Below are 17,470 nucleotides of genomic sequence, written 5' to 3'. Positions count from 1 at the left end.
TTCTTTTTGTTCATAATACCAAGCCAAGTTTAAACTGTGACGTATTTCCAAATTTCACAAATTCAATCCGATTTTAAACATTTTGATTACTTTTTGCTCAGGTGTGTTTATATAGTTGGTGAAAATGAAACAAGTGTTTCATCAGATTGCAAAAAAGGATACAATACACTCTATGTTGCACATTCTTATAGCCTCTGTATATACTGTAAGTTTTAACATAGTAATGGAAAAAAGCAGCATAAATGCTTTGTGGTCTAAGGGTTAAAACCTTCAATTCTCTGTCTGATTTCGACTTCTCCGATACCACGCAAAGGCACCACCTCGCGATGCCCTACTACGTCATCTCTTCGCGACGCGTCAAGTGACGGCGCACGATTCCACAACTACAACAGCTCGTGCAAGAAACTCCCTGAACAAAATCGTGTTTTTAGTCTTTGACCGTTTGAAAACCGTTACGTGTGACCGGAGGTTTCGCAAAGGGGTGGAATTAAGTGAAAATAGCGAGAAAAGCAACGAGTGTGAGTGACAGTGGTGTGATTCCACCGTGAAAACGACACCTGGTGAACTCTGCGTCTTTTTGCATGATGGATGAAGAGGGTGAGTTATTTCTTACTTACACTCGTTACACTTGTTTAAAACGAATATTAACTGTAAGCAGGCGTGATGTAGTGAAACTATCGTCAATGTGGGAACTGATGCCCCTTAAAAAGAGTTTTCACATCTCTAAATCAATATTTATGCCTTTCAGGGGCCAAGCCTTCATATCAAATTTGTACAGAAATGACGCAGAATTTTCTTTTGTCATTCAACAGGTACTCAACTTTTTGATCTATAGTGTTCAAAAACCTTAGGCCACCATAGTTTTGTTGTTTTACCAATGCTATAATAACCATGTAATAATATTATTTCTTAACCACTTTATTGATCCACAGATCCATGAAATACGGGAAACATATATGCAGTTTAACCCTCTATGGCACCACATAAAAGGACCTCACAGTGTCCCTTTAATTCTTTAAAGGACAAAAGTCTTTATAAAATATCACTAGATATATTTGTGTCCAATAATAAGTGGCTTTGAATTGCATATGACCATGTATCTGTGGGATGACAGCCGTTTAAGGAAGTGGAGCTGTAGTGTCTATATTGCTCCAAATTGTTTAAATTAGTAGTAAGAGTATAAGTAAAAAATATTTTCATGAGTATGTAAAGGAGTATATTTGATCATTTTGACACTTATTTTGGCATTATTTGAATTCTAAAACTGTTTTTTTCTGTTTGTTGCCTCAGGGTAACACTGCGCAGTTAGGGCACTTTTGTTCAGGCAATTTCATTATACAGTGCGGATATATTCTTAGTTGCAAAATAATGATAATCATGTTTTTAACTTTATCATCTATTAACTATTACAGGAGATGGATGCAAGAATGTTTTATGGGTGGAAGGAGATAACCCTAACCCTAAGGAGAATGATCTGGGAGTTAGGGCCATTCCCTCAGACAGTGAGGACAGTGAGCTTGACAGTGACAGTGGAGATAGTGATTTTAGTGTGACCTACCCTTACATGACAACTCTTTTAAACCAGAAGTGTAACCCTAAATAATGTAATACGTAAACCCCTGCTCTGTCCTACATCGATAAATGTCTGCTGTGAAAAAGGTCTCTTACACCAGGGATATTCAGTACATGCTTAATCATTACATACAGTGTTTTTCAATCAAAGTTGATCTAAGTTAAAGCATCAGTGTACAACTTTTTTCTGCCTCTGTTTGGTCTTCGGGAACAGAAACAATGTAACAATATTTATGTGTTGTGTGTCCATCTGAAAATGGGCTCTGTCAAGCAATACTATCACACTTGTCTGTGTGTATACAGTAGCGGTGCCGAGGCAGGGACAAAAATAGTTTATACCTCAGATTATAGAGCAGATTAGAACTTGCAGCAGCAGCTTTAAACATAATGGACAGTATTAAAGCACCAACTGCTGCAGTAGGCAGTACATCCTTAATTTGTGAGATTGTATTCTTAAATTTATTTTCCAAATGTAATGACTGCGTGTGTCTCTCTCTGTTCCCTGGGTTAGAGCTGGTGGAGTACTTCAGAGCTCAGTTGAGGGAAGACCCAGACATAGCTTCAGCTGTGGCCGCCATTCGCACTCTGCTTGAATTCCTCAAACGAGACAAAGGTACGTTCAGTGGCAGCACCAGCGTTCTCACACCTGTAACCTCTAATTGTTCTCAGGGATATGTCTTTTTTGTGAACAACTGTTTTATTGAAATTATAATTTCCCATGACAGGGTTGAACAGTGCAAACATTTTTAACAAACCTGTGACCGCCTGCCCTCCCTCCCTCCCTCCCCTTCTTTACCTCTCATGTGATTGTCCATTACTTTTGACCCCAGGTATTTAAACTCATCCACCTTCTCTACCTAAACTTGCATCTTCAACATCTTCTACATTCGCCTATTGGACCACACAATTCGTTTTGTATTATCCATTACAATATTATATTAAATATAATATACAAATAAATGTTACAAATTAATGTTTCCAACTCTCATTTAATAGTGAAGATACTCAGCTTTACTGTTTCTGCTATAACTTCCAGAGTAGTTTGTTGAGTTCAGCCACAGACGCTCACGCCGTAAAGCATAAACACTCAAATGACCTGAATGAGACAACATATTTTTTTTACTATTTATTGTTCTGAAATTTGTATACTTCATTTGAGTCAACCGTACCTTCAATTTCATTGTACCCTTTGAAAAAAGTCTTATCTTTTATCTTATTGTTGTTGATTGAGAGACACCTAGTGGCAGAAAGTGCTTACTATGTGTTTATCCAGAGTTTATCCCGCTGCGTTCTCATATGAGCTCATTCAGATATGCAGAATCTTAGGAGGATGTCTGGAGAGACTTCTATGGACATTTTTGTCTTAATATACAGCCTCTCCAAACTTCTCCAGAGAATATCCAGACTGAAGTGAATGTAACTCAAGTTTTATGGACCAGCTACATACTGTCCTCATTCAACAAGCTCTTTCTGGCCCCGTTAGGTGAGACCATCCTGGGCCTTAGGGAGAGTATGAAATGGGCCACAGCCTGTTTGACAGGAGTGGACTCCTCTGTGGCTGTGTCCTCAGGAGGAGAGCTTTTCCTGCGCTTCATAACCCTCACATCACTAGAGCACCAGGTAAAAACAAACATGCACCTAAAACACAAAATGGCACAAAAAAAATACCGTTTTTCATTTGGACCAAGACTGTGGAGAGGTGAATGGTGAGGTTTTCATCTCTTCATATTTGTCTGAAAAAGTCTCTCGCTTCATTTTTTGTATCATTCGTCACCTTTTCTTTCAGGATCTGTCACGTTGTAAGAAGATGATGGAGGAGAGAGGAGAACTATTTCTAGAGAAGATCTCAATGTCCAGGAGCAAAGTTGCCAAGCTTTGTCACACCTTTATCAAAGATGGCGCTGTAAGTAATATGTTACTTGTCCTACCGTAGAAGAAACAAGCTTTATTTGCCCGTTTTTGAGGACATTTGTAGGATTGTAATGCTGTATTATATGAATTATATTTACATTATGATTTAGGGCAAGGAAGACATTTAAGGGAAGTTAGAAATTAATAAAAATTCTGATAGAAGCTGCAGGTCTCCTACAGAAAATGAGTGGTTTCCTTTTGTACCATGGTGTTCTGTTGGAAGCATAGTTATTGTACTATAAGCAGGTCTAAAGCCAGGCAACATTTAGTATTTAGCCAGTATGCTTATGTCGCCCCTTGTCTTTAAATGTTACCTTTCCAGAAAATCCTGACTCACTCTTACTCCAGAGTCGTCCTCAGGGTGCTGGAAAAAGCTGCAGCCGAGAAGAAACGCTTCTCAGTCTATGTGACTGAATCGCAGCCTGACTCAGCCGGGTAAGTGAACACAACAGTATCAGTCATCTGCGTCCCAGTTTCATCCACACACACACATGCTTATTCAGTCTGTTTATTTATTTATTATTTTTGCATCTGAAATGTCTCTGTTTAGGCGACAGATGGCAGAAGCCCTGAGGAAACTCAATGTTCCAGTCACAGTTGTCCTGGATGCAGCCGTGGGGTAAATACAAATATCTGTGTTGATACACGTTGTCTACATGAACTATATTACCATTATTTAATGTATGTCTGTCATTCTTCACAGGTATGTCCTGGAGAAGGTGGATCTAGTGATCATTGGCGCAGAGGGAGTGGTGGAGAGTGGAGGAATCATTAACAAGGTGAGTTATGGGGAAGTGAGGATACACACTCTCCATGAGATCAGATTTGGCTTCTCGTGCACTGTCATGGTTGTTTGCAAGAAAAAAATACTATTTTTTTTAATGCCAAGTGTTTGTGTGCATTTGTCTGCACGAGTGACGGACAGAGAAAAATGAAGCAAGGCTCTACTCGAGCTACTGTAACACTATTCTAGGTGGCAGTATACCTCTTTTCAGCTTGTTAGTTGTAGGCATTTTCCACAGTCCAAAACTACTTCAGCTGCTATTTGTTGAGCACCATTCATCCTTTCTTTCATCTCTCATGAACTGTATAACCAGCCTCTCTCAGGTCAACATTGCTGGTATCATGGTGCTTTATTAGAAGACAGAAGACATTTAAAGATGGCCACCTATCCCTCTGATCTAGTTTTGTGACACAGGCCACACGTGTCGGATACATTCATGTTCATCTTCAAACATCTGTCCTGCAGATCGGCACTTACCAGATGGCGCTGTGCTCCAAAACTCACAACAAGCCCTTCTATGTGGTGGCAGAGAGTTTTAAATTTGTCCGCCTGTATCCGCTCAACCAACAGGATGTGCCCGACAAATTTAAGGTATCGCATCATATATAATTGCTCTGAGTGTAGCTGTACAAGTATGTATAGGACATTCATGTAGTGATCCAAAAGAATTATGATTTCACACAGACAGAGAAGAAAAATATATTTTTTTAATTTCCTCACACGTGTCGTCTTGTCGTCCACAGTACAAAGCAGATACTCTGAAGACAGTGCAGAACCTGTCAGAGGAGCATCCCATCATAGATTACACGCCTCCTTCCCTCATCACCCTCCTCTTCACTGACCTGGGAGTCCTCACCCCGTCTGCCGTCAGCGACGAACTCATCAAACTTTATTTATGAATATGCCTCAGAATTCTCAAATAAAACCCCTTTTCCTAAGGTAAAACAAATGTCAGCGATGTTACACTGGATTATTTTTTGTTGATTTCAGCAGTTCTGTCAAACATCCTCTTGGTCCACGCAGTCGAGTGACGGTGCCTCTGTTTTGTGTTCCGACTTCACGATCTGTTTGTCAAAGTCCTCTGCACTGATTTGGCCTTTCTTCAGTTTCTTGAGGAGACGAGTGTCATTTAAAAGCTCCGTCATGTCTTCATCGTCCGTGCCAGAGTCCTGCAGTCAGAACAGATGAGAGTTAAAAAATCTTAACAGCTAACTTAGTTTGGGACTACTATAATGTAGGTTTGGGGGTTTTGTCTGGAAATACCTCGTCTTGTTTCCTCTTGGTTGACCTCTTTCTCTTACGTTCCTTCTTAGTCTTCTGTTTGGACCAGGACTTGTTCTTAACGAAATTCCTCCTGGGCTGAGGATCCGCCTCCTCTCTCTCTTTCAGCATCTTCTGTCTCTGTTTCTCTCGGTTCTTGTCCTTGTAGCGGATGGTTTCCGTGTCCACTGTCGTCCCAATGAAATTGGGGAACGTTTTCCTTCTCAGTTCGGGCATCTTGGGCATGCGAAGGAGGGCAAATCCACGGGCTAAGGAGGCAAAGTCCAGATCTGGACAAAGAAAGGAGCATAAAAATGTTAAACGTACACAGAATGCCTCTTAACACACTGGAACTTAAAACAGAAAAAGGTTTTTTTTTCTTCCCACCTTTGATTCTAAAGATGAGACTACATTCGTGTTTGGCATACGCCTGCACGTAGGAGACGAAGGCCCTCATGCTCCGGTCAAACATGGCGCGGTCTGCTAAAGACATGGCCTTCACTTTGGGCAGCACGTCTACAACGTCAGCGATAGGGGGCATCTTCTGGAGAGGGCACTGGAGAAATGAGACAAGTGTTGTTTATGAGGGCAAAGTAGTGTTAAGTAAACCTGGAAATTCCACATTGGGATCATATTACCTCAAGTATTGCGATTTATGATATTGCCGTAGGTTCATAATCTATCTTTACTAACAAACCTTCATTTGGTTCTTATCTCTAAGCTGTATAAAATAAAAATATTCCTTGTCTAAAAGCTTATGGATATGGAGAAAACATTTCAATGTGAAATAAATCTTTAAAACGATTATAAATCACTGAAAAGATGCAGACTCCTCTTGTGTCACTTTAAATAAAATCACAATATGCTGTTGAAGCTCGATGGCTTCAAGTCACTTTTCCTATTCACAGTGATCCCACTAATGGAAATTCATCAACTTACTGTAAGTACTTTTTAATGTGATATATTGTCCCATTCCTAGTGTGAAGGCATGAGTGTGATATTTCACAGTTCATTTTCAATGAAACATTTGAGCGTCTCTGAAGACCCAGTAAAACTAGTGTTCGAGCTGTTTGATTTAGCACATTTATGTGTGTCAGGCCGCACAGTGGTTCCTGTCCGGGGGGGTTTCTCCCAGTCCAAAGATATGCAGAGGTAATTGTGTGCGAGTGAATGGTTGTTTGTCTCTGGGATGGACTGGTGACCTGTCCAGGGTGTGACCCTGCCTTTCAACCTGTGTCAGCTGGGATTGGCACTAAGCAGCCCCGTGACCCTCATGTGGAGGATAAAGCGGTAGACAATGGATGGATTTGTGTCTGGTTTGAACAAAAAAAAAACGGAGGAGGGAACTGTTGTGTTTACAATAGCCAATAGCGCTGAAGTTTGTCACATGTAAATTGACCGACTGGAGAGTTTAAAAATGGTTAAAGGTGAAAATGGATACAAATGATTTCAGTGCTTGTTGACTTGTATGTACTGGCAAACCATGATCTTTAGAGCAAGGAAAATACTCACTTTCTGGTTGATGGACAGGAAATTGACATACGACTCCTCCATTGGCAGCAGAAAGACAAGGGCGTTTCCCTGGTTACCAATACGTGCTGTACGACCGCAGCGATGGACAAACGCACTGGAGGAAAAAAAGAAACTAATCCAATGAGTCGCTCAGAAAGTTAAAGCTGTGGTGCATAACTAAAGCCCGTTTTCCACCTATGGTCCCAGCTCGAGAATTCACTTCCGAAACTTTTCTTTCTTTCTTACAAACTATTTTGTGTTTCCTCTGTTGCCTCCGTCTGTCCTAACATAAAACGAATCAGGAATATCACAAGATCAAGACACTGCTATACTGGGGAGCAGAGTCATTTGCATTGTGTGAAATCATTTGACAACATTTTAAATGTAACAGATATTATAGTTAAGTTATGCACTACAGCTTTTTTTTTTAAACCAGAACCATTAAATTAGTCATCTTATATCAGGTTTAAATGAATGATTGAATCAATTTCGCTCAACTACTCTAGAACACGTCCTGGAAAGTGAAACAAACTGATTTTTCTTTCACTGCAGCAGAGAAAATGTCAACACAATGCACTGTATTTTCACTTCTACTGTATTTCCTTCAGACTGACCGGGCACTGCTGGGAGGATCATACTGCAGCACCCAGTTAACGTCGGGGATGTCGATGCCCCTGGCCATGACGTCAGTGCACACTAGGATCCCACTGCAGCGGAACAGAGACACACACAAGACATCACAGTCAAATGAAGCACAGCCGGAATCACTGGGCTGTTTAAACGTGAGCTCATTTTCACCTTTTCAGGCTCCGGAAGTCGGCGAAGATCTTGTTGCGTTTGTTTTTCATCTTGCCGTGGATGAGAGAGACGGTCACCTTCTTGATCAGCGTCTCCAGAGCTCGGCCGTAGTACTCCACACACGCACACGTGCTGGTGACCACACAAAACCAGTCATGTCAGTCACTTTGTTTTTCTATAAAGTAACTTTTAGTGTGACTTGAGGGACAGATCGCGTCTCCTGATGGACTTCCTGACAACAGGATGGGTTCAATTTTCAAATTATCCATAAAATACTATGGAAAGGTTGTATTTCAAAATAATAAGATTAAATATTATCTTTGCGATGCTCGACTGAGACGGAGATGTGACTTTAATGAATCTGAACTAGATATACACAATAGGGCACGATATACACAATATTGGCTTTTAAATGTATTGTCAAACATGGTAAATTTCCCTGATGTGAATAATTATTATTTTTTTATTATTTAGCACAATAAAGAATATATATTATCTATATTATCTACATTATCTGCTGTGTCATCAGTATGAAAAATATGTTAATCTCACAGAGGAGACTAAATGACCTCTGTATTTTAATGCCGGGATAACCTATATATCGCTATCATTTATCATAATAACTATGCATTCACAAGTCATGTGCAATGTTAGTGCAGGTTAACGTACCTGAAGAAGACCAGCTGCTTCTCATGCTTGTGTTGCCTCAGAAATGCCACCAGGTTGTTGAACTTGTCCTCAGATCGACACATCTGAAACGACAGGAACGTCTGCGTCACTGAATGTTTGACTTTTCGGGGCAGACGGGTGGCAGCCAGTAGACTTACAGTGTAGTAGTTGGAGAGCCGTGATGGGGTCTTCTGGGTGGCGGTGGCAGCCACGCCTTTTTCTTTGACGGTGATCCGCACGGGATTCCTGAGGCCGGCCCTCACCAGCTTCTCCAGCTCCTGTGTCTGAGTGGCTGAGAACAGGCCGGTCCGCCTCTGTTTGGGCAGGTAGCCCAGGATGGTGTTCAGACTGGCAACACAAGCACAAACACACAAAATAACACCAGTAACTTCAGTACGTATCAACTGTATTTGAAGGAATAAGTGTTCACAGTGAACTTTTCCTTCTTTCATAGCAACATTCATACCTGGCATCGAAGCCCATCTCCAACAGTCGGTCTGCCTCATCAAGCACGAGCACGTCCAGACTCCTGACCGAGCTGCCCAAGTCCAAACCGTCCGGCTTCCTCCTGAACATGTCCTCTAGGCGGCCAGGCGTCGCAATCACAATGTTTGCTCTGATGCACATACGTTGTCATGACAATATGAACAAAATGAGACCTCAGAGTTCAAGAGCTCAAGTTTGAGGTTTTAATTAGCCCATGGCTATAAACATCTATAGCATGACCTTATGATCTCTTCAAGGACACTTGACTGTTGGGCTTGCACTGATCTTAGGGAAGAGTGAAGCAAATTTGGTTTGAAATGCTGTTTGTATCAGATTTTCAGTCTGAACAAGGCCTATCTGAAGTGAACGTGTAATAATAATAATTCAGATTCTGAACAGACCCGTAAACAAGCTCTAATTACATGTCTCTCCAAGTGTCACATACCCTTGATTCTTGAACTTCTCCACATCTTCTATTGGGTTAGAGCCACCAATCAGTAAAATCTGCCTGGAAAACAAAACACACATGTAACACTTTGATGAGATGCTGTGCAGGTGGTTCAGCACTGATATCACCGTCTAAAGCATGGAAAATAATTGGAATAATAATTTAAGGCAGAGCTGAAAATAAATGTTCATTGTAAAGTGATCATGTACTTCTTTCGGTCATGTCTGCCATATGTAAACAGGAATGGAAGCAAAAAGTCGTCTTGAGTCAAATCAAAGTCATATCCACACACACTCTCACAGTGACTTCCAACTCACGTGAACTGTGGAAACTTTTGAATGAACTGCCCCATCACTTCACTGATCTGAAGGGCCAATTCTCTTGTGGGAGTGATCACCAGGGCCCCAACCTGCAGAAAATACATTTCAAAGCTCAGTGTCTCCCCCTGAATGTCCCACCACACTGTTTCCCTCGCCATCTAGTCAGTTTCCAGTGGCTCTACTTGTACAGCTACACTCTCAGCATGCAGGACACATGAAAACTCCACAGTCAATGTAAACGTTTGCCTCTGCTCTCACTGTACCTGCATCTTCTTCAGTTTTTCTTCTCTCTTCAGGAGCAGTTCTATGATAGGGATGACGAAAGCGAGCGTCTTTCCACTGCCCGTCACCTACAGTCACATGACATTGGTAAGTTGCAGAGAAAGCGTAGCATAAAACCAAGAGTTTTTAGTAAATTAAGTCGAAAATAGGCTGAACACCTCCTAAAATACAATAAATAACAATACAATCAGTACGGTCTGGATCTGCTCTGTAAGAAAAGTGCCTGGTGATCATCCTGTAGAAATATAATGGTAATGGTAAGTGCTTTCCAAAGGAAAATGTGTCACACACAGAAATCACAATCTATTCTCTGATTTTATGGAAACTTGCTTTTATGGTAAAGGTTTGTTTTTGCCATTTCTCTGCCATCTACACTGTTGCATCACAGCTTTCATGTTTCATATAGTTTTGTTCCTGATATTTTTGTTCTTGCAATTAACTGGCACCTGAACGTTTCTTTTTTTATTATCTTTGACAAAGGAAAACACTATAATGCTCGCATTAGATAAACTGTAATTGGCTTTGTTTTAGCTTTAAAAGGTGCCTAAAATCATGATCCCATTAGTTTAATAACAACTGCAATTTTCAAATGATTGAAAACGACTGCTCTTTAAAACCATAGTGGTTTATTGTTGCAACATCTGGCAGAAGGGCTGATTGTAATTATTACTTGTATATATTTGTGTATAATCCTGAGTACCATGTCGTAGTCTTCCTTTAACACGTTATTTGTTTAATGCTTGTATGAATGTGGATATTGAAAGTTAGAGACAGTGAAGTGCACACTCACCGCCTCAGCAGCCACATCTTTGTTGGTCAAAAACAGCGGGATACACGCGGACTAGACGGAAGATAATGATGAGAAGTCAATGTGTTGTTGTTGTTGTTGTAAAGACAGGTTTGCACCAGTATTGCTGTTTACCTGTACAGGAGTCATGTGTGTGAACTTCAGCTCCTCCAGTGTCTGAAAAACCCCTTCGTTAAGCTTTACGGGTAAACTGTCCCATGTCCCTTCTGTCGTGTTGTCCATGCTGGACACAAACCAACAAACCAGCGATAACACTCACAAGTTTTGCTATTATTATTATTACTATTACTATTATCATTCAGTAAAAAGCTGCGTGACGCTGTAGCTCAATCTCCACGCTGCTCCTAGTTCCGGGCGCGTCGATGTTTACATTCCGGGTAGTAACTGAAGCTCGGAGCTATCGTTCCACGTACCTGCCTCCTTCTTCTTATTGTTTAAAACTGCCCTTTCACTTAGTTCGTCTTTTTTCAGGATAAAGGTACTGAATTATGTATGACTTTGTTGTTTTTGTGAAGAACGTCTTTCATAATCAGATTTTCCTGTTAATCTTCCAGGTATGAATGCTGGTGGGCCAGTTTTGGCCCTGGGGCCACCTGTTGCTGACCAATGAGTTGTGAGATAAACAGTATTAGCTGCATAACATGCCAGAATTGAACCTGACTAGACCTGAGTATTCATGTCACTGAAGTGTCCTGTGGTGCCTTTGCTCTGCTGCTGTGCTTCAGAAAACAGGTCACTGGTACACAGGTGTGTGTGTGTGAGAAGATGCACCTGCTCTGTGGTATTCCTTCACACACACACACACACACACACAAACTAAAACATCACAAATGGCTTTATGTGAATAGTGGCGCTTTCAATTTAAGGTTGCCAATCATTCCATAAAATATGTTTTTTATCCGTATTTGAAAGATGAAAGACGTGTTCCGTGTTGAACATATACTTTACTGTTATCAAGTTTAGATAACCACCTGTTCACCTGGCAGAGGGAAAACGAGAAGGGGAGCACTGCAGTCCACTGATGAAGATTCTGCTATCAGGCCCTCTCAATCTCATTCATTGATATCCAACAAAACGGCCACTTTTAATTGGTTGTTTAATTGGGAGTCAGGGAAGTTAATTCATTTAAATTTTATTTATATAGCTCAACATCACAAATGCAATTAGCCTTGAAGGGTTTTACAATCCTGGTTGAGCAGTAAAATATTTTCTGTAATCCATGACTTAATATCTAAAATACAGTTAAAAGGAGACTCAATCAAGTCATCAGGGGTCACAGCAACATCGAGCTGTGTATCATTATCATAGTCAATGCCATGTCTCCTGATGACATTCAAGTGGCAGCATGTACAGAACAGGACAAAATAATAGGACTTTAAAATCGAACTTGATGGAAACCCGTATTTCCTTTTATAGCTTTTCGAGATATACTGTATATATTGCAGGGCTTTCAAAGTTAAAGCGTTAATCGCAATTAATACAGCCAAGATCAATGTGATAAAATAAATAACCACAGTTAAAATAAAATGTATATTTACATATAAATAAGAGATTAAAGATACATACTCGTACTCAACAGTACAGTTTCAATAGACTCCTTCACACCCTGATGTAATAAATTCACAGCACTTGTGATCCAAGTTTTGAATAGTGAACAGTTCAGTGTTTCGTAAAAATCTGATAAACTCTGCCACTCAAACTTGATGTTTGAAGCAGATGTTTGTTCCTCAGGCGTTTCTCTCCGACGGTGGGATGAACTCCAGATCAAGATGTGCAAATATCTCCTCCTCTGATGAGGCTTGAAGATATTTCCTCTATGAGAAAAAGAGAACCCAACAACCCGATATGTTATGATTCCATCTCGCAGCTTGAATTTAACTGATTTATATTAATTTCACCTTATTTCACTTGTGACTTCCCTCATCTTATTCATGTTTTACCTCAATTTATTCAAATAAAACACACATATACAAGTATGTATCGGTTCATTCTGGTTAATTAACAGAAATGATCATTAATATGCACTATTATATACTATATGTGCACTGTATACTATATTATACAATAAAAATAAAGAAAGAACAACAGGTCAGCTATGAACTGTAATTAACTGTAGGATTGTGAAAATATACCTTTTTGTTGTCATAGAGAGCATGGCTGCTCAGAGACATGGCTTTCTCCTGTCCGGCCCAGCGTCGCAGCTCTCTCTCAAACAACTGAAAAAGAAAAAGTTAACAATAATAATAATAATAATAATGCAATGTATTTATATCGCACTTTACAGTTGAAAAAACAAATCTCAAAGTGCTACATGGTTAGAGCAATAAAAAAAAGTTCTACATAGTAAAGAAATGGAAGCACACAATAAACACCCATAAAAGCACATTAAGAGCTATAAAATATAAAAGCACCATATATGAGCTATTTATATGCAAATCAGTATTAACTTTTTGAATCAGCAACGAAGCAGCTCATACCATTCTAAGGTCCCTCACCTTGGATCCTGTCCAGCCAAGGACAGCAAAAGCAAACTGGCTGATGGGAGAAACCACCAGGTCCACTCTCACAGCTCTCCATGGCTTTGTGTCCTCCTGCCCTCCTGGCGTCTGAATCCTCTGTGAACATGAATCCTGATCCGTCTGCAGACCTGAGTCACCACGCCGATGCTCAGCTGTATCTAGAGGTAGCGCCCCCAGCTGTTTTGCTCTGTGCGGCTGGTCCTGGGCCAGTTTAAAGATGGACAAACACCTCTCAAAGCGGTCCATGTTGGAGGGAGGCAGGGCAGGACTATCGTCAGACACCAGGTAAGAGTTTCGTGTGGTTTTCTGGTACAACAGAAAACCCTGGAGAGAGAGCGAGAGAGTAAGATTTATGTTGAAAAACTCTTGAGGTCCTTAAGACTGAACTAAATGAATGGATAGTCTTAGTGAACTTACCTGTGACTCCAGCCAGGACACCACTTTAGACATCAGCCCCACCTCTTTGCCTTCTTCTGGGTGTGTGATGAGGAAGTCAACATCATGACCCATCAGCTTTCCTCTAATGCCAGGAAGAAATTTGTGTTTTTGTGAGACCCGAGACTTCATCAGGTCAACGTGGTGGATGAATCTTTGTTCTGCATATTTTCCTGATGCCACGTGTGTGTGGCAAGATCACATGAAGGCTCAGTGTTTTTATGACACACACCATGTCCCAGGGTTTGCGCTCTCACCTCCTGAATCCTCCCGTCAGAGTAACCTTTGCGCCCGGTAACACAGAGGCAACCACTTCCTCCACAATCTGTTGGATGGCTTCGGCCTCCGCCTTAGACACCTGCTGGTTGAGGTCGTCGTAGTGCTCCAAACCTGAAAGACAACAAACAAGATGTTTCATTCACACGGAAAACAAACACATAACACGGCACCAATGTAAACATAAGTGCCAGGGCACGCACCGGCTTGTTGAGCTCGATTGAGCGTGTGTCCTGAATTGCGTAACTGGTGAAGAGTGTGTATCCCCTCTCTGATCCACCGGGCCGCTGTTTTTGCTCCAACTCCAAACACCCCCGTCAATACCTGGAATTCAGATTTTCTTTTCAGTAACAATCACTCACAGTAGAAGGCAGGAACAGTCTAAGATGGATTGTCTCCTGTCATGATTATGTGGAAACATATTTTAATTAATTTAATTAATTAATTTGAAAGTGTGTCTCCCTCCTTTGCTCTTCATGGCATTAAGCCAGGTCGTTAAAGACACAAGGATGTTTGTGTTTTTTAATAAATAACATCAGCACGTAGCAGTGTGCACTGTTCTACTGCTCCACTATGTTGCACTGGTAAGATGTTCGCCTATTAACATCTGGCCTACAGTGCACACACCCCAATGTGAAAACACAAGTTGACGGTGGACAAACCTTCAGTGCTTTATACTGCTTGGACTGCTTCATAGATTCCACCTCACGTGACGCTCCATTCTCTAAGACATCCTACAAGAACAGAGAATGAAAAAGTTGGCTCATAGGCTCTTCCTTTAGTTTGATGAAAGAAGCTAAGGTTTCACTCACTCTGATGACTCTCAGCGAATGTTCTCCGAGACACGGCAACCCTCGGAGCTGTGTCATGCTGGTCACTGGCTCGGGGAGAGACTTCATTACGGCGGCAGCACGGCGGAACGCGACACCTCGCCCATCCTGGTCACTGAGCTCAGCGTTTTCAGCCAGGAGCGATAAGGCATCCTGAGATGCAGAATACGTATCGTCAAGTTGCTGTACACTTTCTTTTTTCCCCCCCATAATCTAAGTGATCTGTTTATGATTGAGGATGTACAGTGAGGACAGTGTTGCGGTTATCCAGACTGGTTCTTCTCTGACAGGCGTAGCTGGGCACTGAGAACACAGCAACCTCTACTTCATCAGCCTGCTGCACCTAGACGACTCACAGGGATTAAATCTGCATTTATCAAACTACTAGAGGAGAAATATTATGCTCAATTGTTAAGGGTTTTGAGATGTGGTCAGAAAGGTTATCATGACACCGCCAAAACCAAGAACGGTAGACAGACAAGGAGGAAGACAGGCAATGACCAATAAAGCTTGTGTGTGTCTGAGAAAAGCAGCTTTGATTAGTGGTGCTGAGCAAAAATAACCTGTACTTTATGTCGATCCAGGATCTGGACAGGATGACCTGCACTCATGCTCTCTGTAAACCAGCTGATGTCCAGAAGGTGAAGCGGCGCCGGGCATCTGCGAGTCCTGTCCTGTGAGTCCAGCCATGCCCTGACCTCGTCACCGGAGTTGTTCTCAGAAATGATATGTGTGACACTTGTGCTGTGAGGAGGAGAAAACACAGACTGTAAAACAAGATTCCCGGAACTTTAAGTGTCTTCTACATCTTCTGCTCTCTGCCATGAGGAACTGCTGTTTCCCTTTACATATCTGAGTTTTCAAAAAGAGATATTAAATGATATGAGATATTAACATGAGATTGTGTCTGCCTCCTAAAATCATACTGTATACATGTGAGCTTCAAGTGAAGAACTAAGACTGAAATTTTAGACTCTCACTTTCTGACCCTGCAGGAAATTGAGCATAAACTGATGGTGGTAACTTTGTAGAGTCATTGTTCAAATCAAAGTTACAGATTATGTTTACATTTGAATTGATTTTATACTTATTCCTTTAAGCCAGTGTGTCTGGGTCCTCAGGGACCCATTCCCTACATGTTTTGGACGTTTTGCTGCTACAACACACCTGGTTTAAATGAATGGGTCGTTGTCAAGCTTTTGCAGAACTTGATGACGAGCTGACCTTTTGAATCAGGGAGCATGGAAACTTCTAAAATACGCAGGGCAGTAGGTCCCTGAGGACCAGTTTTGAGAAACAGTGCTTTAAGTTATGAATATGCAGTACATTTTCCCTGTAGTTTCTCACCCTGGGATGATCATCTTACCTGAATAACTCCTCCACCTGAAATCCTTTCTTTCGTCCGAGCTGAGAGAGGAAAGCTCTTCGACTGGCTCCCATTTTTCTTTCCAGCAGAAATAAAAACACTTCAGGGAACTTGGGTGGTGTTTTATCTCCACCCTGCTCAGCCACACTGTTATTCCCTGCTACTTTTCTTCGCTTTAATGGCACCATGGCTTATTCTGCAGTCAAATAACGGGCTACTGAAGCCTACAGTTCTGTCAAATCACATTTAAAAGTTGCTTTTGCTCATTAGCCTGAGTCACTCCTCCTATACCCTGGACTTCTGTGTTGATAGCTGATTTCGTCTGTTACGTCTGTTATCATAAAAAGAGTGCTTAAATACTAGCCTCGTTTTTTGAAGTAGGTTAAAAAGGGAAAATGCAGCATATTTCATCGCAAGAGCGAACCCGGATGCAGCTGTGTGCGTCAAACCATAGTTCAACAGCCGGCAACGTTTACTCCCGCACTCCATGTTCTGTGATTGGTTGAGGTTTTCGGCATGAAGAGAGATGATTGGTTAATTATTACAGTCCGTCACCAAAATAACTCCGGCTGGAAACAGCGCATTGTGAATTCTGCCCGTCCGGTAGGAAGATTTCTCCCAGGGAAAAATTTAAATATCAGTTATGATTAAAAGTCAAATAATTTCGCCAATTAGGTTTTACTTAGAAAATACAAATGCAAGTGTTTTATCAAAGTGCTTTACAGAGAGATTAAACAATGGTATTATTTAACAGGTATTTAAATTTGAGGGGTCGGAAGTGTGTGTGCAGTAACCCCTTCCAAATATGTTTCAGCACTTTTTTTTAATGCTTTCAAACTTTCGAAAACTGTTTTGTATCAATTGATAAAATGAAATGTAGCAGTAGTGGTAGTAACAACAACAAAAATAATAACAATACATTCATGTTATACCAATGTACAAATTTAACATCATTCTGATGATTGACTGATAATCTTATCAGCCAATCACTTATTTGGGTTAAAAAGAGGTGATGAACAGGTACAAAAAGTGACCAACGAGTGTATGCGTTAATGCCAGCTAGGAGGCTTTTAATTGGTGTAAAATGACATAATAGTCTTTTTAATTCATTAATAATGCATTTGTATTATTCATGGTATTTTTAATGTATTAAAAGCATGATGTCAAATCACATGACAGCGAGACAAACCTTTG

General features: G+C 41.0%; 3 protein-coding genes across 4 annotated transcripts; 1 reads left to right on the top strand and 2 right to left on the bottom strand.

Annotated features, from left to right (window-relative positions):
* The first annotated feature begins 331 nt into the window (after positions 1-331).
* On the top strand, positions 332-5,216 carry eif2b1 (eukaryotic translation initiation factor 2B, subunit 1 alpha). The gene is made up of 9 exons (XM_044011795.1): positions 332-597; positions 2,084-2,185; positions 3,056-3,192; positions 3,359-3,475; positions 3,806-3,918; positions 4,034-4,102; positions 4,187-4,262; positions 4,733-4,858; positions 5,011-5,216. Exons 1-9 carry the CDS (start codon positions 582-584, stop codon positions 5,164-5,166), a joined length of 912 nt encoding a protein of 303 aa, XP_043867730.1. The 5' UTR covers positions 332-581; the 3' UTR covers positions 5,167-5,216.
* ddx55 (DEAD (Asp-Glu-Ala-Asp) box polypeptide 55) lies at positions 4,955-11,213 on the bottom strand. Its single transcript, XM_044011789.1, has 14 exons — positions 10,965-11,213; positions 10,833-10,883; positions 10,024-10,110; positions 9,758-9,849; positions 9,438-9,500; positions 8,973-9,122; positions 8,665-8,854; positions 8,507-8,589; positions 7,838-7,969; positions 7,654-7,746; positions 7,040-7,154; positions 5,915-6,083; positions 5,531-5,817; positions 4,955-5,436 (listed from the first exon to the last, which is right to left on the bottom strand). Exons 1-14 carry the CDS (start codon positions 11,070-11,072, stop codon positions 5,266-5,268), a joined length of 1,791 nt encoding a protein of 596 aa, XP_043867724.1. The 5' UTR covers positions 11,073-11,213; the 3' UTR covers positions 4,955-5,265.
* Positions 11,214-11,929: 716 nt separating this feature from the next.
* polm (polymerase (DNA directed), mu) lies at positions 11,930-16,748 on the bottom strand. Of its 2 annotated transcripts, XM_044011791.1 has the most exons (11): positions 16,277-16,748; positions 15,474-15,654; positions 15,155-15,253; positions 14,893-15,063; positions 14,743-14,814; positions 14,284-14,404; positions 14,062-14,194; positions 13,787-13,889; positions 13,346-13,693; positions 12,983-13,066; positions 11,930-12,664 (listed from the first exon to the last, which is right to left on the bottom strand). In XM_044011791.1, exons 1-11 carry the CDS (start codon positions 16,462-16,464, stop codon positions 12,578-12,580), a joined length of 1,587 nt encoding a protein of 528 aa, XP_043867726.1. In that variant the 5' UTR covers positions 16,465-16,748; the 3' UTR covers positions 11,930-12,577. The 2 variants fall into 2 exon arrangements, with proteins under 2 accessions (XP_043867726.1, XP_043867727.1); XM_044011792.1 differs by lacking the exon at positions 15,155-15,253 and having other exon boundaries at positions 16,277-16,747.
* Between the last annotated feature and the right edge of the window lie 722 nt (positions 16,749-17,470).

The sequence above is a fragment of the Solea senegalensis genome, linkage group LG21 (genome assembly GCF_019176455.1).
Source record: "Solea senegalensis isolate Sse05_10M linkage group LG21, IFAPA_SoseM_1, whole genome shotgun sequence".
Lineage (NCBI taxonomy): Eukaryota > Metazoa > Chordata > Actinopteri > Pleuronectiformes > Soleidae > Solea > Solea senegalensis.
The sequence above is the reverse complement of the archived record's forward strand: the minus strand, read 5'-3'. Positions and strand labels throughout refer to the sequence as shown.